General features: G+C 45.0%; 1 protein-coding gene across 1 annotated transcript in view; it reads left to right on the top strand.

Moving 5' to 3' along the window:
• gpr180 (G protein-coupled receptor 180) overlaps positions 1 to 25,675 on the top strand; it is a 174,055-nt gene that overhangs the window by 96,356 nt on the left and 52,024 nt on the right. The window contains exon 4 of the mRNA XM_078221646.1: positions 1,839 to 2,019. Within this exon, the coding sequence (XP_078077772.1) occupies positions 1,839 to 2,019 (181 nt within the window). The remainder of the gene's footprint in view (positions 1 to 1,838; positions 2,020 to 25,675) is intronic.

Raw genomic sequence — 25,675 nt, forward strand, 5'->3', positions numbered from 1 at the left:
AACCTCCAAATTAAATTTCATTAGCCTGTTACGGCCCCTATCAAAATCCATGATATACTCTTCCATGGACTGGTGTCATGTCTCCTAATCCTGTCAACCATCACCCATCCTTCATAATTCTGCAAGAACTCATCTTTCTGGTAAAACTTATCTAAGTATTTGTAGCAGGAGCTGTAGCCCTTCTTTATTCAGGGCATCTGTTGTCCAATTGGAAAATACTTTGCTTCTTGCGCCCTACTGGAAGTGACAAAGCTAATGCCATACCTTGCTCTTTTTTCGGTATTGTGGTGACATGGGTCCACATTTCCACCTCTGCCTTCCATTGCCAATATGGTTCAGCATCTGAAAAGACAAGGGGACAATCAAATCCCACCAATTTACTTCCATCTTTTGCCATGATTGTAGCACTTCTTCAAAAGCAAACACCAAGTTACAATGGGTTTTCCTCTGCTACCAATGTTTCCTCAGAAGGAACTCTTCAAAATACAGATAATGAAAATACAACAAAACTTACTCCAACTTGCAAATCAAAGAAATGGTTTAGTAAAGAAACATCATTACTCCAGACTTGGGCCCTGGACCACTCCAAGCTCACCACAATGCGAAACAGGTTCTTATTTGACTGAGTCAGCTAGTCAGCTGACTATTACATCACTCTGTAATTGGTTCCATGGTTTACTGGGTCAGCTGACCCTTACATCTTGTTCCCATTGGTCACATTACATCCAATACAAAGTTGTCACCAGTTACATTCTAACAGCAAAAGTAGGCCAATTGGCCATTTGAGCCTGCTTCATCATTCAATACAATTAGGGCTGAGCTGGTACCTTAATTCTACCTTCGTACATTATCTTCAAATCCCTTAATTCTCTCAGTATCCAAAAAAATCTATCAATCTCTTTCTTGAATATACTGAATAACTGATCATTTACAGCTCTCCAGGATTAAAAAAAATCTGAAGATTACAATCCTTTGAGGAAAGAAATTTCTCCACATCTTGGTCCTAAATGGCTACCCCATATTTTGCGACTGTGATTCCCTCGTTCTAGACTGGGGAAGCATCCTTCCAGTGTTGAGCTGATCAAGTCTTTTAAAAATTTAGAATGCTTCAACAAGATAATTCTTTGAAATTCTGAAATTCCTCATCTACCAAATCTCTCCTCATTGGACTATCCCCTCATCCCAGGTATGAACCTTTGTTGCAGTCCCCGCAAGGCTCACATATTTTTCCTTGGGTAAGGACACCTAAACAGTACATAATACTCTGATATGGCCTCACCAAGGCTCTATAAAATTGCCAGAAGCTCTCTTTATGTTTGTTTTCCAATCTCATTATAAGTTAATATGCCATTTACTTTCCTGATTGCTTGCTGTATCTGGATGTTAACTTTCTTTAGTTTTTGTGCAAGGTCCCTTGGAATAGTAACATTTCCTAGTCTCTCACCATTTTAAAAAAAGTTCCAGTTTTCCTTCAAAAGTGGATAATTTCATGCGTCCCAATGTTACATTCCATCCCATCTTCTCGTTCGCTCACTCACTCAATCTGTCCTTATCCCTTTGCAACCTATTTTTGCATCCTCCTCATTGTTTATTTGCCCACCTAATTTTGTATCATCAGCAAACTTGGAGATATTATCCCAGGTCCCCTCATCAAAGTTATTGATATTGATTGTAGATAGCATTCTAAACAATCTGATGAGAATGATGTAGATTGTAAGTGTGTTTTCTATAACTTGAGTATTAATTAAAGGTTGGAAATGTTCATACGAGCATTATCTTATTTGACTTTGGCATTCTGCTCGCATGTGAACTGGGAGTTGTCTTTATTCTTTTCACAGGGTTACATGATTTCTACTTCCTGCTAGTATTGGCTTACTTTGTCGTAGCCTGCATATACACTCAACCAATCTGGCGATCAATTAAGAAAGGTGGACCTATGCACACTGTACTGAAGGTTTTGTCTATTGGATTACTGCTGCAAGCTGGTGCAGCATTCACTAACTATATGCATCTGTCAAGGTAAAGTAGTTTTAATTTAATGACACACAAAACCAAAATCTGATAGCTTTATGTATCCAATATATTTTTAAGGTAAATTGAATATTGTGGTGGCAGTGAGATTTTTCCATATGAAATACTTTTTCAGGGGCCTGCCTAACATATTTGCTTCAGTAATAGTATGCAGAGTTTGAAAGGAAATATAAACTAAAATTGGGTATATGATAGCTATGAGATATGATTAATTGGCCAACGAGACAGTGTCATCTGTAAAATCCAGTTCTTTTAACCAGTGGTATTTCCACAGGATGCCAAGTCTGCATCCACCATCATCTTTCTCATGTTGAAATAGATAACCAGGAGGAAAATGAATCAGGAGAGTCTGCAGCCTTGTCATATTCCTATGATAATATTTAAGGGTGGTACGGCAACACAGTGGTTAACACTGCTGCATCATAGCGCCAGGGACCTGGGTTCGATTCCAGCCTTGGGTGACTGTGTGGAGTTTGCACATTCTCCCCATGTCTATGTGGGTTTCCTCCAGGTAATCAGGTTTCCACATTCCCCCCACCCCCCACAGTCCAAAGATATGCAGGTTAGTTGGCCACCGGAGCAAGGGAGAGAGGAGCGTTGTTTGTTCCACCGGAGCAAGGGAGAGAGGAGCGTTGTTTGTTCCACCGGAGCAAGGGAGAGAGGAGCGTTTTGCGAGTACAGCTAAAGAGGGTAAGACAGTGATTTTTTTTACTTACTTTTTCGCGGGTTTTCGAGTGTTCGGGTTTTTAGAAGTTTAGGCTCATTTTAGAAAAGCGGAAGTAGGCCGCCCGCGGGGCAATCTGGGAAGGTGTGTAGTTTCTTTTAAAATGCGTGGGAGGTTTAAAAAGCAGGCCGCAGTGTGCAGCAGGCAGCGTCGGGAGCGGGCAGCGTCGGGAGCGGGCAGCGGAGTGAGTGGGAAGCAGAGTGTAAGCTGTAAGGGCTTTGGCTCACAGGGCTTCGGGGGGACAGGGCGAGCAGGGGTGAGTTTTAATTCTTATTTACTTTTCTCTGTGTAGCTTGATATAAAGGGTCAAATATGAGTGTGAAGCCAGTGTGTTGTTCCCAGTGTAGGATGTGGGAGGTCCTGGAGGCATCTGGCCTCCCGGACATCCACATCTGTGAGGGGTGTGTTGAGCTGCGGTTCCTGAGGGACCGTGTTAGGGAGCTGGAACTGCAGCTCGAGGATCTTAGGCTGTTAAGTGAGAATGAGGAGGTGATAGACAAGAGCTATCATCAGGTGGTCACACCAGGGCCACGGGTGGAGGCCAAGTGGGTGACGGCCAGGAAGGGTAAAGCTCGGGTGATTGAGAGCACCCCGGTGGATGTGCCCCTACACAACAAGTACTCCTGCCTGAGTACTGCTGGGGGGGACAGTCCGCCTGGGGGAAGCAGCAGTGGCCGTGTCTCCGGAGTGGAGTCCGGCCCTGTAACTCAGAGGGCTAAGGAAAAGAGGAAGAAGGCAGTGTTAATCGGGGACTCGATAGTAAGGGGGTCGGACAGGCGTTTTTGCAGAGGCAGGCGGGAGTCTCAGATGGTGGTCTGCCTCCCTGGAGCCAGGATCCAGGTTGTCGCTGATCGAGTCCCAGAAATCCTGAGGTGGGAGGGAGAGGAGCCAGAGGTAGCGGTACATATTGGTACCGCTGATGTGGGAAGGAAGGGGGAAGGAGTCATGGAAAGAGAGTATAGGGAATTAGGGAGACAGCTGAGAAGGAAGAAAGCAAAGGTAGTAATCTCAGGATTGCTGCCTGTGCCACGGGAAGGTGAGGGCAGGAATGGAATGAGGTGGAGGATGAATGTGTGGCTGAGGGACTGGTGCAGGGGGCAGGGATTCAGGTTCCTGGACCAATGGGACCTTTTTAGGGGCAGGTGTGACCTGTACACAAAAAACGGGTGGCACTTGAATCCCAGGGGGACCAATATCCTGGCGGGAAGGTTGGCTAAGGCTACTGGGGAGAGTTTAAACTAGATAGGTTGGGGGGAGGGGATCGAGACGAGGTGACTGGGAGCGAGGAAGTTAGCTCGCTAACAGAGAAGGGTTATAGACAGTGCAAGAGGGAGGATGGACGGGGGATAGAAAAGGGGAGAGCTCAGACCAAAGGATTGAGATGTGTTTACTTTAATGCCAGGAGTATAGTGAATAAAGGGGATGAGCTCAGAGCGTGGATCGATGCCTGGAAGTGTGATGTGGTGGCCATTACGGAGACTTAGATGTCTCAGGGACAGGACTGGATACTCCAGGTGCCGGGATTCAGATGTTTCAGGAAGGACAGGGAGGGAGGCAAGAGAGGGGGTGGAGTGGCACTGCTGATCAGGGATAGTGTCACAGCTGTAGAGAAGGTGTATGCTGTGGAGGGATTGTCCACAGAGTCTCTGTGGGTGGAAGTTCGGAGTGGGAAGGGGTCGATCACTTTGCTGGGAGTTTTCTATAGGCTGCCCAATAGTAACAGGGAGGTGGAGGAGCAGATAGGGAAACAGATCCTGGAGAGATGCAATAATAGCAGAGTTGTTGTGATGGGAGACTTTAATTTCCCAAACATAGATTGGAATATCCCTAGGATAAGGGGATTGGATGGGGAGGAGTTCGTTAGGTGTGTTCAGGAGGGTTTCCTGACACAGCATGTGGACAAGTCTACAAGAGGAGAGGCTGTACTTGATCTGATACTGACCAATGAACCTGGACAGGTGTCAGATCTCTCAGTGGGAGAGCATCTTGGGGATAGCGATCATAACTCTATCTCCTTTATGCTTGCATTGGAAAAAGAGAGGATCCGGCAAGCTAGGAAAGCGTTTATATGGAGTAAGGGGAAATATGAAGACATAAGGCAGCAAATTAGAGGAGTAAATTGGAAGGAGGTATTCTCGGGGAAATGTACTGAAGAGAGGTGGCAGTTTTTCAAGGAATGTCTGTCTAGAGTTCTACAGGACAACATTCCGAGCAGACAGGGAGGAGTTGGTAGGTTAAAGGAACCATGGTGCACGAAAGCTGTGTGGGACCTAGTCGAGAAGAAAAGGAAAGCATACAAAAGGTTCAGAAAGCTTGGCGAAAATAGGGATCTAGATGAGTATACGGCTTGTAGGAAGGGACTAAAGAAGGAAATTAGGAGAGCCAGAAGGGGTCACGAGAAGGCCTTGGCAGGTAGGATTAAGGAAAACCCTAAGCCGTTCTGTAAAAATGTGAAGAGTAAAAGGATGAGACGTGAAGGAATAGGGCCTATAAAAGGTGAAGGCGGGAAAGTCTGTACGGAACCAGTAGAAATGGCAGAAGTGCTTAATGAGTATTTTGCCTTGGTTTTCACAGAGGAGAAGGACCTGGGTGGATGTACTGCGGGCTTGTGGTGGACTGAAATGATTGAGTATGTGGACTTTAAGAAAGAGGTTGTGCTGGAATCTTTGAATGGCATCAAGATAGATAAGTTGCCGGGTCTGGATGGGATGTACCCCAGGTTACTGTTTGAGGCGAGGGAAGAGATTGCAGAGCCTCTGGCGATGATCTTTGCGTCGTCGATGGAGACGGGAGAGGTGCCGGAGGATTGCGGATGTGGTTCCTATTTTCAAGAAGGGGAATAGGGATAGCCCAGGAAATTACCAACCGGTGAGTCTAACCTCAGTGGTTGGTTAGCTGATGGAGAAGATCCTGAGAGACAAGATTTATGAGCATTTAGAGAGGTTTAGTATGCTCAAGAATACTCAGCATGGCTTTATCAAAGGCAGATTGTGCCTTACGAGCCTGGTGGAGGGAAAGCGGTAGATGTGGTTTATATGGATTTTAGCAAGGCGTTCGATAAGGTCCCCCATGCAAGGCTTCTAGAAAAAGTGAGGGGGCATGGGATCCAAGGGGCTGCTGCCCTGTGGATCCAGAACTGGCTTGCCCAAAGGAGGCAGAGAGTGGGTATGGATGCGTCTTTTTCTAAATGGAGGTCCCAGGGGTGGTGTGCCCCAGGGATCTGTTCTGGGACCCTTGCTGTTTGTCATTTTCATAAGTGACCTGGATGAGGTTGTGGAGGGATGGGTTGGTAAGTTTGCCAATGACACGAAGGTTGGTGGGGTTGTGGATAGTCTGGAGGGATGTCAGAAGTTACAGAGGGACATAGATAAGATGCAAGACTGGGCGGAGAAGTGGCAGATGGACTTCAACCAGATAAATGCGTAGTAGTCCATTTTGGCAGGTCAAATGGGATGAAGGAGTGCAATATAAAGGGAAAGACTCTTAGTACTGTAGAGGATCAGAAGGACCTTGGGGTCCGGGTCCATAGGACTCTAAAATCGGCTCTGCAGGTGGAGGAGGTGGTTAAGAAGGCATATGGTGTGCTGGCCTTTATCAATCGAGGGATTGAGTTTAGGAGTCCGGGGATAATGATGCAGCTATATAAGACCCTCGTCAGACCCCACTTGGAGTACTGTGCTCAGTTCTGATCGCCTCATTACAGGAAGGATGTGGAAAAGATTGAAAGGGTGCAGAGGAGATTTACAAGGATGTTGCCTGGATTGAGTGGCATGCCTTATGAGGATAGGCTGAGGGAGCTCGGTCTTTTCTCCTTGGAGAGACGTAGGATGAGAGGAGACCTAATAGAGGTATGGATGTTGAGAGGCATAGATCGGATGGACTCTCGGAGGCTTTTTCCCAGGGTGGAAATGGCTGCTACGAGAGGACACAGGTTTAAGGTGCTGGGGGGTAGGTACAGGGGAAATGTTAGGGGGTAGTTTTTCACACAGAGGGTGGTGGGCGAGTGGAATCGGCTGCTGTCAGTGGTGGTGGAGGCAAACTCAATAGGGTTTTAAAGAGACTCCTGGATGAGTACATGGGACTTAATAGGATGGAGGGTTATAGGTAGGCCTAAAAGGTAGAGATATGTTCGGCACAACTTGTGGGGCCGAAGGGCCTGTTTTGTGCTGTAGTTTTTCTATGTTTCTATACTAAGTTTCCCTTAGTGTCTCAGGATGTGCAGGCTAAAGAAATTAGAGGAGTAAATGCATGGGGTAGGCCTGGAAAAGATGCTCTGTTGAAGAGTCGGTGAGGCACGGTAGCACAGTGGTTAGCACTGCTGCTTCACAGCTCCAGGGTCCCGGGTTCGATTCCCGGCTCGGGTCACTGTCTGTGTGGAATTTGCACATTCTCCTCGTGTCTGCGTGGGTTTCCTCCGGGTGCTCCGGTTTCCTCCCACAGCCCAAAGATGTGTGGGTTAGGTTGATTGGTCAGGTTAAAAATTGCCCTTTAGAGTCCTGGGATGCGTAGGTTAGAGGGATTAGCGGGTAAATATGTGGGGGTAGGGCCTGGGTGGGATTGTGGTCGGTGCAGACTCGATGGGCCAAATGGCCTCCTTCTGCACTGTAGGGTTTCTATGATCTATGATCTAGGACTCGATGGGCCGAATGGCCTCCTTCTGCACTGGATGATTCTATGAAACAATGCTGCCTGTGCTGCTCTTGACACAGCAGCTGGAGTAACTGTACAAGGAATAAGATGTTAGTATACCATTCCCAAATGCTGTAGGATGTACCAGACTAACTGCTGATGGATGCTATCAAAAGCTTTGTTAAATCAGTGAACTTGATAAGAAGTGGCTGTTGATACTCCAGGCCTGCTCACAGCATGATCTATCCCAGAAACCTGCCTGTTCTTCATGAAGCATACTGACTTCTGCTTTGCCAGGTATTGACAGCAATCTCATGCCTTTCCAGTTGTTGCAGTCACTGAAGTTCCCTTTGGTAGCTTGATGATTACTCCCTACCTCCAGTCATCAAGGATGTCCTCCACAGTCCAGATCTTGTTGAACAGATCTGTGAGCTCTGTTATGACCGTGCTTTTGCCATATTTCAATAGCTCTGCTGGTATCTCATCAATTCCAGGTGCCTTTTGTTCTTCATGCTCTTGATGGCTCTTTGGACCTTTAATCTGTTAAATTCTCCCAGGTTGACATTCAGCTGCTGAGGAGCAGTGCTATCATTGAATCTGAACATGGAGCTTATGGTAGACTAGTTGAGGAACTCCTGAAAGTGTTCCACCCACCTTGCATCCTGCTCCTCATCTGTCAATAACATTTAAACATCCTTGCCCATGATTGGTACAGTGAACAGAGAATAAAGAGAACAAAGAACAATACAGCACAGGAACAGGCCACCAAGCCTGCATTACGCCTTCCTTAACTAAAGACCTTTTGCCTCTATGCAGTCCGTATCCCTCTATTCCCTGCCTATTAGTGTATCTGTCAAGATGTCTCTTTAACTGTTGCTCTTGTATCTGCTTCTCCCATGTCCTCTGGCAGCACAATCCTGCACTTACCACCCTCTGTGTAAAAAAAAAACCTGCCTCTTTAAACTTCCCCCTTTTACCTTAAACCTATGTTCCCTTGTAATTGATGTTTCTACTGTGGGAAAAAGACTCTGACTATCCATTCTATCCATGCCTCTCATAATTTTGTAAACTTCTATCAGGTCGTTCCTCAGCCTCCAAAAGTTCAGGTGAAAATGTTCATACATGTTCATAGCTCCTTGAAACTGGAGTCACAGGCAGACAGAGTGGTGAAGAAGGCATACAGCATGCTTGGTTTCATTGGTCAGAACATTGAATACAGAAGTTGTACAAGACATTGGTAAATCCACATTTGGAATACTATGTACAGTTCTGGTCACCCTATTATAGAAAGGATATTATTAAACTAGAAAGAGTGCGGAAAAGATTTACTCGGATGCTACCGGGACTTGATGGATTGAGTTATAAGGAGAGGCTGAAATAGACTGAGACTTTTAGACTGGGACTTTTTCCTCTGGAGGGTAGAAGGCTGAGGGGTGATCTTATAGAGGTCTATAACATAATGAGGGGTATAGATAAGGTAGATAGTCAACAGAGGGTGGTGGGCGAGTGGAATCGGCTGCCGTCAGTGGTGGTGGAGGCGAACTCAATAGGGTCTTTTAAGAGACTCCTGGATGAGTACATGGAGCTTAATAGGATGGAGGGTTATAGGTAGGTCTAGAAGGTAGGGATGTGTTCGGCACATGCTGTAAACCTCTATGACTCTATGAAAACAACCCAAGTTTTGTCCAATCTCTCCTCATAACTAATACCCTCCTTATAACTCAAACCATCAAGTCCCGGAAGCATAACACTCCTAATACCCTCCAAACCAGGCAACATCCTGATAAAACCTTTTCTGTATCCTCTCCAAAGCCTCCACATCCTTCTGGTCATGTGGTGACCAGAACTGTATACAATATTCCAAATGTGGCCGAACTAAAGTTCTATATAGCTGCAACATGACTTGCCAATTCTTTTACTCTATGCCCTAACCGATGAAGGCAAGCATATCATACCACCTTGATCTGGAGATGCCGACATTGGACTGGGGTAGGAACAGTAAGAAGACTCACAACACCAGGCTAAAGTCTAACAAGTTTATTTGGTAGCACAAGCTTTTGGAGCACTGCTCCTTCATCAGGTGAGTGCAACTCACTGTTGGACTTTAACCTGGTGTTGTGAGACTTCTTACTATGCATACCACCTGATTCACTTGTGTTGCCACTTTCAGGGAACTGCGGACCTGCATGCCTCGATCCATCTATATGTTAATGCTTCTAAGGATTCTGTCATTTACTGTATACTCCCCTTCTGCATTAGACCTTCCAAAATACATCACCTCACGTTTGTCCAGATAAAGTTCCATCTGCCATTTCTCTGCCCAAGTCTCCAGCCTATCTATATCCTGCTGTATCCTCTGGCAATCCTCTTCACTAGCCGCAGCTCCCCCAATCTTTGTGTTGTCCACAAACCTTGTAATCAGACCACCTACATTCTCCTCCAAATATATATATTACAAACAACAGCCTCGTACTGATCTCTGTGGAACACCACTGATCACAGATCTCCTGGTAGGAAAAAACCCCTTCCATCACTACTCTCTATCTTCTATGACCAAGCAAGTCCTGTGTCTTATCTTACTCGCTCACTGCAGATCTCATGTGACTTCATATTCTATATCAGCTTTCCATGAGGGACCTTGTCAAAGATCTTGCTAAAGTCCATATGGACAACATACACTGTCCTGCCCTCATCAATCATTTTTGTCACTTCCTCAAAAACTCTGTCATGTTTGTGAGACATGGCTTCCCCCACACAAAGCCATGCTGCCTACCACTAATAAGTTCATATTTTTCCAAATGTGAGTAAATCTTATCCCTTAGAATCTTCTCCAAAAGTTTCCCTACCACTGATGTAAGGCTCACCAGCCTGTAACTTCCTGGATTATCCCTGTTGCCTTCCTTAAACAAAGGAACAACATTAACTATTCTCCAGTCCTCTGGGACCTCTCCTGTGACTAAAGTGGATACAAAGATTTCATACAAGGCCCCAGCAATTTCCTCCCTCAGTATTCTGGGATAGATCCCATTAGGTCCTGGGGACTTCTTGTACTAGTTGGTTCCCATACCATCCTGCACACCATCTTGCAGCTGTTCTGATTTACTGCTTCTTGTGTCTCCCTGCCTTTTAATTATGTCCATCCTCATTTGTCTCTACTGCAGCTCTTCTTTGCAACTTTATCCAGGCTGCTGTACTTCTCATTGTCTTCTCGTCTTTGTTCAATATTCTTTTCCTTCCTCTTACTCATTGCTATCTTTCTTTCATCAAGCAATTTCCCCATTGGATCAGTGATCCATTTTTTTTTGTTGGTTCCGCTCTGCTCAATGGTGACTTCTGCACTATTTAATCCCCTTTTGAAGATTTCCGGCTTCATTAGTATTTTGCATCCATTGGAGAGGGCCAGCTGGAAACTATTCAATGTGTCCTTGTCCTTCAGTTTCTCATTGCATATGGCCTTTGTGACTTCATGATTGTTGCATTTTTCAGTTTCAGGTGGATCTTGTCTAACACAAGTTGGTCATTAGACATTAATTCAGCACATTGACACATCGGATATCTTGTAGGAATGTATTCTGTAAAGGTTCTTCTACTCCACACAGACTGGTCTCGGATGCCACTGATAACTGTGGGTGTCTCTCTCCTGCAGGTGTCGAAACCACAACCCGGAAGTGTCGTGCTGGGACAGCTTCACAAGAGAGAGGGAGAAAGACTCACTGTTCAGTGAGCTTGCCCTTATGCCACACGAGTTACCCTGACTGCCACCTACGACCGTGTGTGTCTCTCTCTTATAGGTAGTGAAATACAACCCGGGAGTGCCACACTGGGACAGCTTCACGAGAGAGAGGGAGAGGGATCACTGTTTATCCTGACCAATAGACCTTTTGAGTGAGCGTTTTCAAAGTGCTCAGACCCTTTACGGTTCTGTACCCCGGAATTATGTTCTGGCTTTTTAGTGACTCACCAGGATGGACGATGAGAAGAAAGTCTAGTCAAAGTTCATTTAAAAATAATTTATTCCAGAATAACTGTATTAGACCTTCCAAAATGCATTACCTCACATTTGTCCGGATTAAACTCCATCTGCCATCTCTCCGCCTAAGTCTGCAACTGATCTATGTCCTGCTGTATCCTCTGATGGTCCTCATCACTATCCGCAAATCCACCAACCTTTGTGTCGTCTGCAAACTTACTAATCAATCCAGTTACATTTTCCTCCAAATCATTTATATATATTATAGCAGCAAAGGTCCCAGCACTGATCCCTGAGGAACACTACTTGTCACAGCCCTCCATTCAGAGACGCACCCTTCCACTGCTACCCTCTGTCTTCTTTGACCAAGCCAGTTTTGTATCCACTTTGCCAGCTCACCTCTGATCCCATGCGACTTCACCTTCTGCACCAGTCTGCCATGAGGGACCTTGTCAAAGGCCTTACTGAAGTCCATGTAGACAACATCCACTGCCCTACCCTCATCAATCATCTTTGTCACTTCCTCGAAAAACTCGATCAAGTTCGTGAGACACGACCTCCCCTTCACAAAACCATGTTGCCTCTCACTAATACGTCCACTTATTTCCAAGTGGGAATAAATCCTGTCTCGAAGAATCCTCTCCAATAATTTCCCTACCACTGATGTAAGGCTCACCGGCCTGTAATTACCTGGATTATTCTTGCTGCCCTTCTTAAACAAAGGAACAACATTGGCTATTCTCCAATCCTCTGGGACCTCCCCTGTAGATGGTAGTGATGATATGGAGGTGCCGGCTTTGGACTGGGGTAAACACAGTGAGAGTTTTAACAACACCAGGTTAAAGTCCAACACGTTTATTTGGTAGCAAATGCCATTAGCTTTTGGGGCGCTGCTCCTTCGTCAGATGGAGTGGATATCTGCTCTCAAACAGGGCAGTCATGATGTGGAGATGCTGGTGTTGGACTGGGGTAAACACAGTAAGAGTTTTAACACCAGGTTAAAGTCCAACAGGTTTATTTGGTAGCAAATACCATTAGCTTTCCACTCCATCTGACGAAGGAGCAGCGCTCCGAAAGCTAATGGTATTTGCTACCAAATAAACCTGTTGGACTTTAACCTGGTGTTGTTAAAACTCTTACTCAAACAGGGCATACAGAGACACAAAATCAAGTTACAGAATACTGATTAGAATGCGAATCTCTACAGCCAACCAGGTCTTAAAGATACAGACAATGTGAGTGGAAGGAGCATGAAGCACAGGTTAAAGAGATGTGTATTGTCTCCAGACAGGACAGCCAGTGAGATTCTGCAAGTCCAGGAGGCAAGCTGTGGGGGTTACCGATAGTGTGACATGAACCCAAGATCCCGGTTTGGGCCGTCCTCATGTGTGAGGAACTTGGTTATCAGTTTCTGCTCAGCGACTCTGTGTTGTCGTGTGTCGTGAAGGCCACGTTGGTGAACGCTTACCCGAAGATCAGAGGCTGAATGCCCGTGACCGCTGAAGTGCTCCCCCACAGGAAGAGAACAGTCTTGCCTGGTGATTGTCGAGCGGTGTTCATTCATCCGTTGTCGTAGCGTCTGCATGGTTTCTCCAATGTACCATGCCTCGGGACATCCTTTCCTGCAGCGTATCAGGTAGACAACGTTGGCCGAGTTGCAAGAGTACGTACCATGTACCTGGTAGATGGTGTTCTCACGTGAGATGATGGCATCCGTGTCGATGATCCGGCACGTCTTGCAGAGGTTGCTGTGGCAGGGTTGTGTGGTACAAATAACAAAGAACAGTACAGCACAGGAAACAGGCCCTTCGGCCCTCCAAGCCTGTGCCGCTCCTTGGTCCAATTAGACCAATCGTTTGTATCCCTCCATTCCCAGGCTGCTCGTGACTATCCAGGTAAGTCTTAAACGATGTCAGCGTGCCTGCCTCCACCACCCTACTTGGCAGCGCATTCCAGGCCCCCACCACCCTCTGTGTAAAAAACATCCCTCTAATATCTGAGTTATACTTCGCCCCTCTCACCTTGAGCCTGTGACCCCTCGTGAACGTCACTTCTGATCTGGGAAAAAGCTTCCCACCGTTCACCCTGTCTAACCCCTTCATAATCTTGTACACCTCCATTAGATCTCCCCTCATTCTCCGTCTTTCCAGGGAGAACAACCCCAGTTTACCCAATCTCCCCTCATAGCCAAGACCCTCCATACCAGGCAACATCCTGGTAAACCTTCTCTGCACTCTCTCCAACGCCTCCACGTCCTTCTGGTAGTGCGGCGACCAGAACTGGACACAGTAGTCCAAATGTGGCCTAACCAGCGTTCTATACACCTGCATCATCAGACTCCAGCTTTTATACTCTATACCCCATCCTATAAAGGCAAGCATACCATATGCCTTCTTCACCACCTTCTCCACCTGTGTTGCCACCTTCAAGGATTTGTGGACTTGCACACCTAGGTCCCTCTGTGTTTCTATACTCCTGATGACTCTGCCATTTATTGTATAACTCCTCCCTACATTATTTCTTCCAAAATGCATCACTTCGCATTTATCCGGATTAAACTCCATCTGCCACCTCTCCGCCCAATTTTCCAGCCTATCTATATCCTGCTGTATTGCCCGACAATGCTCTTCGCTATCCGCAAGTCCAGCCATCTTCGTGTCATCCGCAAACTTGCTGATTACACCAGTTACACCTTCTTCCAAATCATTTATATATATCACAAATAGCAGAGGTCCCAGTACAGAGCCCTGCGGAACACCACTGGTCACAGTCCTCCAGCTGGAAAAAGACCCTTCGACCACTACCCTCTGTCTCCTATGGCCAAGCCAGTTCTCCACCCATCTAGCCACTTCTCCTTGTATCCCATGACCCTTAACCTTCTTAACCAACCTGCCATGTGGGACTTTGTCAAATGCCTTACTGAAATCCATATAGACGACATCCACGGCCCTTCCTTCATCAACCGTTTTTGTCACTTCCTCAAAAAACTCCACCAAATTTGTAAGGCACGACCTCCCTCTTACAAAACCATGCTGTCTGTCACTAATGAGATTGTTCCGTTCTAAATGCACATACATCCTGTCTCTAAGAATCCTCTCCAACAACTTCCCTACCACGGACGTCAAGCTCACCGGCCTATAATTTCCTGGGTTATCCCTGCTACCCTTCTTAAACAACGGGACCACATTCGCTATCCTCCAATCCTCAGGGACCTCACCCGTGTCCAAAGAAGCGACAAAGATTTCCGTCAGAGGCCACTGGTGTCGTGGTTACTGTTCTCCTGAAGGCTGGGTAGTTTGCTGCGGACAATGGTCTGTTTGAGGTTGTGCGGTTGTTTGAAGGCAAGAAGTGGGGGTGTGGGGATGGCCTTGGCGAGATGTTTGTCTTCATCAATGACATGTTGAAGGCTCCGGAGGAGATGTCATAGCTTCTCCGCTCCAGGGAAGTACTGGACCCTTCATCTACTGGTAAGACGCAGCATGGGTTCATGAAGGGCAGGTCATGTTTGACTAATTTGATGGAATTCTTTGAGAACATTACGTGCGGAGTGCACAATGGGGAACCTGTGGATGTGGTGTATCTGGATTTCCAGAAGGCATTTGACAAGGTGCCGCACCAAAGACTGCTACGTAAGATAAAGGTGCACGGTGTTACGGGTAATGTATTAGCATGGATAGAGGATTGGTTAATGAACAGAAAACAAAGAGTGGGGATAAGTGGGTGTTTTTCTGGTTGGCGATCAGTGACCAGTGATGTGCCTCAGGGATCAGTACTGGGACCGCAATTGTTTCCGATTTACATAGATGATTTGGAGTTGGGGACCAAGTGTAGTGCGTCAAAATTCGCAGATGACACTAAGATGGGTGGCAGAGCAAAGTGTGCAGAGGATGCTGAAAGTCTGCAAAAGGATATAGATAGTCTAAGTGAGTGGGCGAGGGTCTGGCAGATGGAATACAATGTTAGTAAATGTGAGGTCATCCATTTTGGTAGGAATAACAGCAAAATGGACTATTATTTAAATGGTTAAAAATTGCAGCATGCTGCTATGCAGAGGGACCTGGATGTCCTTGTGCAGGAATCTCAAGGAGTTGGTTTACAGTGCAGCAGGTAATTAAGAAGGCGAATGGAATGTTGTCCTTCATTGCTAGAAGGATGGAGTTTAAAAACAGTGAGGTTATGTTGCAGCTGTATAAGGTGCTGGTGAGGCCACACCTGGAATACTGTGTATAGTTTTGGTCTCCTTACTTGAGAAAGGATATACTGGCACTGGAGGGGGTGCAGAGGAGATTCACTAAGTTGATTCCAGAGTTGAGACGGTTGGCTTATGAGGAGAGACTGAGTAGACTGGGGCTATACTCATTGGAATTCAAAAGAATGAGGAGAGATCTTATGGAAACAGAAGATTATGAAGGGAATAGATAAGGTAGAAGCAGGGAAGTTGTTTCCACTGATGGGTGAAACTAGAACTAGGGCGCATAGCTTCAAAATAACAGGGAGCAGATTTAATACTGAGCTGAGGAGGAACTTCTTCACACAAAGGGTTGTGAATCTGTGGAATTCTCTGCCCAGTGAAGCAGTTGAGGCTACCTCATTGAATGTTTTTAAGGCAAGGTAGACACATTTTTGAACAGTAAACAAATTAAGGGTTATGGTGAGTGGGCGGGTAAGTGGAGCTGAGTCCACAAAAAGATCAGCCATGATCTTATTGAATGGTGGAGTAGGCTCGAGGGGCCAGATGGCCTATTCCTGCTCCTAGTTCTTATGTTCTTATGTTCTATCTTTGTATCTTCAGCAAATTTGCAACTATATCTTCGGTATCTTCTTCCAAGTCCTTTATATAAATTGTAAAAAGCTGAAGCCCCAGCACAGATCCAGTGGTACGGCACTTGTTACATTTTGCCAACCAGTGTAATGTCCCATTAGGCTTACTTTCTGTTTCTGGTTAGCTAGCCAATCTTCTATCCATGCCAATATGTTACCCCCTACACCATGAGCTTTTATTTTCCACAGTAATCTTTGATGTGCACCTTATCAAATGCCTTCTGGAAATCTGTACAGCTGGTTCCCCTTTATCCACAGCACATGTTACTTCTTCAAGCACTTCAATAAATTGGTCTAACATGATTTCCATCTCATAAAACCATGTTGGCTTTGTCTGATTACCTTGAATTTATCTAAGTGCCTTGCTATAATGTCTTTAATGTTAGCTTCTAACATTTTCCCTATGACAGATGATGATCTAACTGGCCTGTAGTTTCATAGAATCATAGAATCACTACAGTGCAGAAGGGGGCCATTCAGCCCATCAAGTCTGCATCGACCAGGGAAAAGCTTGGGAACTACAGGCCAGTGAGCCTCACATCTGTAGTGGGTAAGTTGTTGGAAGGTATTTTGAGAGACAGGATCTACAGGCATTTAGAGATGCAAGGACTGATTAGGGACAGTCAGTATGGCTTTGTGAGTCGAAAATCATGTCTCACAAATTTGATTGAGTTTTTTGAAGGGGTAGATGAGGGCAGTGCATTTGATGTTGTCTACATGGACTTTAGCAAGGCCTTTGACAAGGTACCACATGGTAGATTGTTGCATAAGGTTAAATCCAGGGTGAGGTATCTAAATGGATACAAAATTGTCTTCTTGACAGAAGCCAGAGGGTGATTGTAGAGGATTGTTTTTCATACTGGAGGCCTGTGACCAACGGTGTGCCTCAGGGATCAATGCTGCGTCCACTATTATTTGTCATTTATATTAATGATTTGGATGAGAATATAGGAGGCATGGTTAGTAAGTTTGCCGATGACACCAAGATTGGTGGCATAGTGGATAGTGAAGAAAGTTATCTCCGATTGCAATGGGATCTTGATCAACTGGACCAGTGGGCTGACAAATGGCAGATGGAGTTTAATTTAGATAAATGCAAGGTGATGAATTTTGCTAGATTGAACCAGGGCAGGACTTACTCAGTTAATGGTAGGGCATTGGGAGAGTTATAGAACAAAGAGATCTAGGGGTACATGTTCATAGCTCCTTGAAAGTGGAGTCACAGGTGCACAGAGTGGTGAAGAAGACATTCGGCATGCTTGGTTTTATCGGTCAGAACATTGAGTGCAGGAGTTGGGACGTCTTGTTGAAGTTGTACAAGACATTGATAAGGCCGCACTTGGAATACCGTGTACAGTTCTGGTCACCCTATTATAGAAAGGATATTATTAAACTAGAAAGAGTGCAGAAGAGATTTACTAGGATGCGACCAGGATTTGATGGTTTGAATTATAAGGAGAGGCTGGATAGACTGGGACTTTTTTCTCTGGAGCATAGGAGGCTGAGGGGTGATCTTATAGAGGTCTATAAAATAATGAGGGGCATGGATCAGCTCGATAGTCGATATCTTTTCCCAAGGTAGGGGAGTCTAAAACTAGAGGGCATAGGCTTAAGGTGAGAGGGGAGAGATACAAAAGTGTCCAGAGGGACAATTTTTTCACAGAGGCTGGAACAAGCTGCCAGAGGTAGTAATAGAGGCGGGTACAATTTTGTCTTTTAAAAAGCATTTGGACAGTTACATGGGTAAAATGGGTATGGAGGGATATGGGCCAAATGCGGGCAATTGGGATTAGCTTAGGGGTTTAAAAAAAAGGCGGCATGGACAAGTTGGGCCGAAGGGCCTGTTTCCATGCTGTAAACCTCTATGACTCTGTGATCACAATCCACCCAGGCCCTGTCCCCATAACCCAAATGTATTTACCCTGCTAGTCCCCCTTATATTATGGGGCAATTTGCCATGGCCAATCAACCTAACCCGCCGCACATGTTTGGACTGTGGGAAGAAACCGGAGCACCTGGAGGAAACCCACGCAGACACGGGGAGAACCTGCAAACATTACACAGTCAGTTGAGGCCGGAATTGAACTCAGGACCCTTGCGCCCAGAGGCAGCAGTGCTAACCACTGTGCCATCGTGCCGCCCGTGCTGCCCTGCTTTCTGTCTCCCTCCTTTTTTGAATAAAGGGGTTACATTCGTTATTTTCCAATCTAATAGAACTGAACCTAGTGAATTTTGTAAAATTAAAACCAACTCATCAACTATCCCAATAAAAGTAAAATATGGCAGATGCTTCATATCTGAAATATAAACAGAAAAAGCTGAATAAACTCAGCAGGTCTGACAGCACAAATGGAGAGAGAAGCAGCATTAACATTTCAAGTCTGTAAGACTTTTTCAAAGCTGAAGATGAATAGAAATTTGATGGATTATATAGTTGGAGGGGGGGTGGGGAGAAGGTGATGCAGAATATAAGGTCAGGAATAGGTCAGAGCTAAGGAGAGATTGACAAAGATGTCATGGGCACAAGACAAAGGGGGTATTAATGGTAGCATTAAAGACTAAAGAAGGTATTGATAGTGGCATAAAGATAGGATAGCAAAATGTATTAATATGAGGACAAAGATCAGTGCCTGGTGAAAGCAGAACTAATGAACAAGTGACAGATGGTAGTGTGGGTGAGGGGGTGTATTTGCGTTGGGAGAAGCAAATCAAAAATGGGGTCAAGGTGGAGGTGAAATTTCGCAATCTAATGTCGTTGAACTCAATGTTGAGTCCAGAAGGCTGTAACCTGCTTAATTGGAAGATGAGGTTTTGCTGCTCCCAATATAGCAGAGACTGCATTGGGAGCAGCAACTTGAGGAGGTACAACTAAAGTGCTGTCTCACTAGCAAGGAGTGTTTGGGACCTTGGACAGTGAGGAGGAAGGAGGTAAAGGGATAGGTATTGCACCTTCCATAATTGCATGGGAAGGTGCCATGGGAAAGGGATGAAGATTGGGGGTGGACCAGGGTTTCACAGAGGGAGTGGATCCTGTGGAATGTCCGGGGTGGGTGGGGCATGGTGGTGAGGGGAAGATGTGTTTCATTGTGGTAGCATGCAGGAGTTGGGGAGATGGCAGAGGATGATCCTTTGAATGCCTTTGAGGACAGGAGAGACCCTCTCATTATTCTGGGAGGGAGGGGAAGAGGTCAGAGCAGTGGTGCAGGAGATGGATTCGACAGTTGAGTGCCTTGTCAACTACAGTGGGGAGAACCTCGGTTGAGGAAAAAGGCAGACGTCAGAAGCACTATTTTAGAAGGTGGCATCAATGGAAAAGATGCAGCGGAAATGGAGAAACTGGGAAAATGGGTAGAATCCTTACAGGAAGTGGTGAGGAGCTTTGGTCAAAATAGCTGTGGAAGTTGGTGGGCTTGTAATGAATATTGGTGATTAGTCTGTTGCCAGAAATGAAAGAGAGAGGTTAAGGAAGGGAAGGAAAGTGTCAGAGATGGACCATGTGAAGGTGAGAGAAGAATGGAAATTGTAAGCAAAATCGACAAATTTTTCCAGGTTCATACGAGCGCAGTTAGTTATCAACATAATGGAGAAACAGTTGTGGGAGGGGCCTGAGTAGGACTGGATCATAGACTTTTTTCACATACCCCACAAAAAGACAGGCAGACTGGGGACTGTGCAGGTACCCACAGCCACAGTTTTTATTTGCAGGATATGAAACAAGTTAAAGGAGAAATTATTCAATGAGACAACATGCATAAAAAAACAGAAGCAGGAGTAGGCCATTCAGCCCTTCAAGCCTACTCCACTATTCATTATGATCATGGTTGATCATCAAATTCAACACCCTGATCCCGTCTTCCCTCACCACCCCCCCCTTCCCAATATCTCTTGATCCCTTTAGCCCCAAGAACTAATTCTTTCTTTTCTTTCTTGAACAAGTTCAGTCAGGCAGAGAAAAGTAGTGGTGGATGGGGATTGTTGTGGCCTCTGCTCAAGAAAGAAGCAGGGTGCCCTGAGACCCTTCTGATGGGGGCTGGAGGTGTAGAAGGATAGGACGTTTCTAGTGAAAAAGAGGCAGTTAGGGCTGGGAAGCTGGAAATTGTTGTGGTGATGTAGGGCATCAAGAGAATTGTGAATGTAGGTGGAAAGGGACTGGACAAGGGGAGAATGAATGGAGTCAAGATAGGAAGAAATTCGTTCAGTTAGCAGGTTTTTTGTTTTGTTTGTCCGAAAGTAAACTATCCCCTCTCACTCACAGGGCCATCTGTCACTTGTCTTCCCTTTATGTTACTGTTAGTACCTTTAGTCTTTAATGCTATCATTAACACTCCCTTTGTCTTGTATCCATGACATTTTTGTCAATCTGTCCTCAGCTCTGACCTATCTCTGACCTTATATTATGCTCCACCTTTTGTACCCCACCCCTCTGACCCCTCCCCCACCCTCTCTCCCTCCCACCCTCATCCATTACATCTCATTTCTACCCCTCTTCAGCTCTGAAGAGTCATATGGACTCTAAATATTAACTTGGTTTCTCTCTCCACAGATTATGGCAGAGCTGCTGAGTTTATCAAGCATTTTCTGTCTTTGTATCAACTATCTTACTAGCCACTTCTTTTAAAAAGTTTACCAATCAAAGGGTTAGCTTTGTCTTGGATACTCACAGATTACAGAATTGTTACAGCACAGAAGGAAGCCATTCAACCAGTTGTGTCTGTGCGAGCTCTCCGACTGAGCAATTCATCTCGTGCCACTACCATCCCCTCGCACACAAACCCTGAATATTCTTCCTTTTCGTAGAATAATTCGATTTCCCCTTGAATGCCTCGTTTGAACCTACCTTCACTACACTCTCGATACTGCATTCCAGATCTTGAACACTTGCTACGTGAAAAAGGTTCTCCTCATGTCTCCATTGATTCTTTTGCCAATTATCTTCTTCCATCAATATGAATAGTTTTTCCCTGTCTACTCTGGCCAGACTCCTCATGATTTTGAATAAGTCTTTCAAATATCCTTCTCTTTTCCACAGAAAATAGTTCCAACTTCTCCAATCTATCTATGTAACTGAAATTCTTCATCCCTGGACGCATTCCCGTGAATCTTTTCTGTATTCTCTCAAATACCTTCATTAAAGTGTGGCAGCCAGAACTGGACACAATATACCAGTTGAGGTTGAACCAGGTTTAACATAAAACCTTGCTTTTGTGCTCAATACACCTAAATAAAGCCAAGGATGCTATATACTTTGTTAACTGCTCTCTAACTCTGTTCTGCTACTCTGTGATTTATGCAAACACCCAGGCCCCTCGGCTACTGCACCCCCTTTAAAATTGTACCCTTTGTTTTATGTTACCTCTCCATATTCTTCCTATCAAAATGAATCACTTCACACTTCTCTGCATTGAATTTCATCTGCCACTTTTCTGCCCATTCCAATAACCTGCCTATGTCCATTTAATGTATACACCAGCGGTCTCCAATCTTTTTAAGCACAAGACCACTTTTAGCATCAAAATGCAGCACAAGATCTACTCTTAAAAATTTGATTTTACTAAAACTCCCCAAAATGCACTTGTGCACAACACTTACCTATTCTTAGTGTGCAAGGACAACTGGCACACTACCTGTGAGTGCTGTGAAGCCTGGGTCATAGTTTGAGATGGCCAGTCTAATACAGTCCATCAGATGGACACCTATGCGACGAGTGCGATACTCGGACATGATGATTTTCATCTGGGAAAAAGCCACCTCACAGAGGTATGTGGAACCAAAGTGGACCTTCACCTTGAGTGCACACGATGTCAGAAGAGGATACTTATCTCTGTTTATAAGTCCCCAAAAGTCTTTGTCCCTTGACCTAGTTTTCAACTCTCTGTCATTTGGCATGGTGATTATTTCCATGTCAAGTCCACTGCTTTGTTCGAACGCCTGCTGAAATTTTGCTGTCAGTTCTCCAATGTCCACTTGGGGGGAGAAAAGGATTTAAGACAAACATAATGATTTGTTCCATCTTGACTAACTCCTGAAATTGTTTGTTTTATTCCTTCTTCAATTTGTTCAGGTGGTCACAGAATTTGTTTGGATAGAACCCTTTCTGTTTGACCTGTTGTTGGATTTGCTCCAGATTTGGGAAGTGCTCTTCAACAGGAAGGACCACAGGCCCAGTTTCAATTTGAACACATTCACTGCACTAATCATGTGTGACAAGTCTTTGTCCCTCCCCTGCAATTCATCATTCAACTCATACAATTTTGCATTTATGTCAGTAAGAAACGGCAAGTCTAGCAACTGCGCATTATCTGACAGCTCACTGTACACTTCATGTCTTGATTTCAGGGAACAGATTTAAAATCTCGAGAGGACTTTTCCTTGACTTAACCACCTCGCACCTGATGAAGGATTAGCTCACTGTAGGTGGCATCAAGGTCATCAAGTAACAATTTAAACAAGTGATGTTCAAGCCAGTATTGACACCCAAAATTGATGGTGCACCATCAGTTGTGATTGAAACCAGTTTCTTGATTAGAATGTTTTTCTTAGTCACATACCTTTTAAATTTGTAGTAGACATCCTCACCTCTTGTCCTCTCTTTCAATGGCAAAAGAATGAGGAAGTCTTCCTTTGTTGTTGCATCTTTAAATGCCATGTTAACAAAAATAATCAGCTGAGCTGTATCTGTTATGTCTACTGACTCATCAAACTGCAGTGAGAAGCATTCACAGCCTGATAAGTCTTGCTGTATTTGCTGAGACACATGCTCGGACAACAATTCCACCCTTCTGGCTATTGTTAAAGCACCAAGTGGCATGCTCTTGATGGCTGTCATAAATTCATCTTTGTATTTAAAGTCTTTGAACAAGTTGTCAGCAGCAACCATCATAGCCTCTTTGATAACTTTGCCATCGGTGAACAGTTACTTATTTTTTGCCAACAGATGGCTAATGTGAAAAGATGCCATTTTGCTAATCTTGCTGTTTGCCACAGGTTTTTAAAAGAGTGACTGTTGAGCTTGCAACATTCCATTTAAGTCCCCAACTTCCTTTGTCCAAATGATGCTGTTTAAAGGGAAATTTTCTTGAAATTTTGTATGCATTGTCTTGTGATGCCATTCCAAATTACCTCTTTTACTCAAGGCTACACTCTGTTGAGAAACAAGACAAATGAGCTTGCCTTTAACATTTGTAAAAAGAAATTCACTGGTGGAAATGGTAGGTTTCTGTCCTTTGGAGGTCCCTCACCGTTTTGTCCTCAGCCGACTTAGTTCACGTTTTGGCACTTGCGATTCAGCAGTCAATGAGCTGATTTGCTCCTAATCATGGGAAGCCCGATGCATTTTTGGGTGATTCATGTCAATGACAATCAACTTTTCGAAACTCCAGGATTGACAATCGACGATTTGGGGACCACTCTGCTATACTATCCACCTCACAGTTTACAATGGCTTCCAAGTTTTGAAGGATTTGATTTGATTTATTATTGTCACATGTATTAACATACAGTGAAAAGTATTGTTTCTTGCGCGCTATACAGACAAAACATACCGTTCATAGAGAAGGAAACGAGAGAGTGCAGAATGTAGTGTTACAGTCATAGGTAGGGTGTAGAGAAAGATCAACTTAATGCAAAGTAAGTTCATTCAAAAGTCTGATGGCAGCAGGGAAGAAGCTGTTCTTGAGTCGGTTGGTACGTTACCTCAGGCTTTTGTATCTTTTTCCCGATGGAAGAAGGTGGAAGAGAGAATGTCTGGGGTGCGTGGGGTCCTTAATTATGCTGGCTGCTTTGCCGAGGCAGTGGGAAGTGTAGGCAGAGTCAATGGATGGGAGGCTGGTTTGCATGATGGACTGGGCTACATTCACGACCTTTTGTAGTTCCTTGCGGTCTTGGGCAGAGCAGGAGCCATACCAAGCTGTGATACAACCAGAAAGAATGCTTTCTATGGTGCATCTGTAAAAGTTGGTGAGAGTCGTAGCTGACATGCCAAATTTCCTTAGTCTTCTGAGAAAGTAGAGGCCTTGGTGGGCTTTCTTAACTATAGTGTCAGTACAGGGGGACCAGAACAGGTTGTTGGTGATCTGGACACCTAAAAACTTGAAGCTCTCGACCCTTTCTACTTCGTCCCTGTTGATGTAGACAGGGGCATGTTCTGCAAGTCTTGAAATTGTACCCTCTATACCTACATCCAGATCATGCATATGTATTAGGAAGAGCAAGGGTTTTGATGCCAACTCCTGAGGAACTTCACTACAAACCTTTGTGGAGTCTGAAAGACATCCATTAACCGTTATTCTGTTTCCTGTCACTCAGCCATTTCCAAATCCATTTTACTATTGTCCATTTTATTCCAGAAGCTATAACTTTGCTCAAAAGTCTATTGTGTGACACCACATCAAATGTCTCTTGGGCATCCATCCACACTCATTACCCTCATCAACTCTCTCTGTAACCTCTCCAAACATCTCCAGCAAGTTAATTAGAGATAATTTGCCTTTAACAAACCCATGCTGGCTTAACTCCTATTTGCCCCAGTGACTATTAATTTTACTCAGAATTATTGTTTCTAGTAGCTTTCCCATTACTGGAGTTAAATTGGCTGGGCTTATCAGTACACCCGCTTTTGAACCGGTGTAAGATTTGCAAATCTCCAGTTGTCTGGCATCATGCCTGAGTCTAAGGAAGATTGGAAAATTATGGCCAGTGCCGTTCGACTAATGGCTTGGGTCACTGTCTGTGTGGAATTTGCACATTCTCCCCGTGTCTGCGCGGGTTTCCCCCGGGTGCTCCGGTTTCCTCCCACAGTCCAAAGATGTGCAGGTTAGGTTGATTGACCGTGCTAAAATTGCCCCCTTAGTGTCCTGAGATGCGCAGGTTAGAGGGATTAGCGGGTAAATATGTAGGAATATGGGGGTAGGGCCTGGGTGGGATTGTAGTCGGTACAGACCCGATGGGCCAAATGGCCGTTTTCTGCACTGTAGGGTTTCTATGATTCTTCTATGATTCACAATTTCCATTCTCCTTACCTTCAGTATCCTTGGATGCATCTCATTTCGTCCTGGTGACTTAACAGCTTTAATTATGGACAGCTGATCCAATACCACCTCCTTATCAATTTCCAATCCTTTTTTAAACTTTATTCTTTCATGGGATGTGGTCATCACTGGCTAGGCCTGGGCATTTATTGCCCATCCCTATTGCCTTTGAGAAGGTCATGGTGAGCTACCTTCTTGAAATGCTGCAGTCTGTGATGCGGCTATGCTCACACAGTGGTTAGGAGGGAAGTTTCAGGATTTGGATCCAGCAAAAGTGAAGGAACAGTCCCAAACCAGTATGGTATGTGGCTTGGAAGGGAAATTGCAGGTGTTCCCATGTATCAATTGTCCTTGTCCTTCAAGGTAGAGGTTGTGGGTTTGGAAGGTGCTGTCAAAGGAACCTTGGTAAGTTTCGAGAGTGTATCTTGAAGATGGTATACAATGCTGTCACTGTGCATCAGATGTGAAGGGTGT

The sequence above is a fragment of the Mustelus asterias genome, chromosome 10, assembly GCF_964213995.1.
Source record: "Mustelus asterias chromosome 10, sMusAst1.hap1.1, whole genome shotgun sequence".
Taxonomy (NCBI): Eukaryota; Metazoa; Chordata; class Chondrichthyes; order Carcharhiniformes; family Triakidae; genus Mustelus; species Mustelus asterias.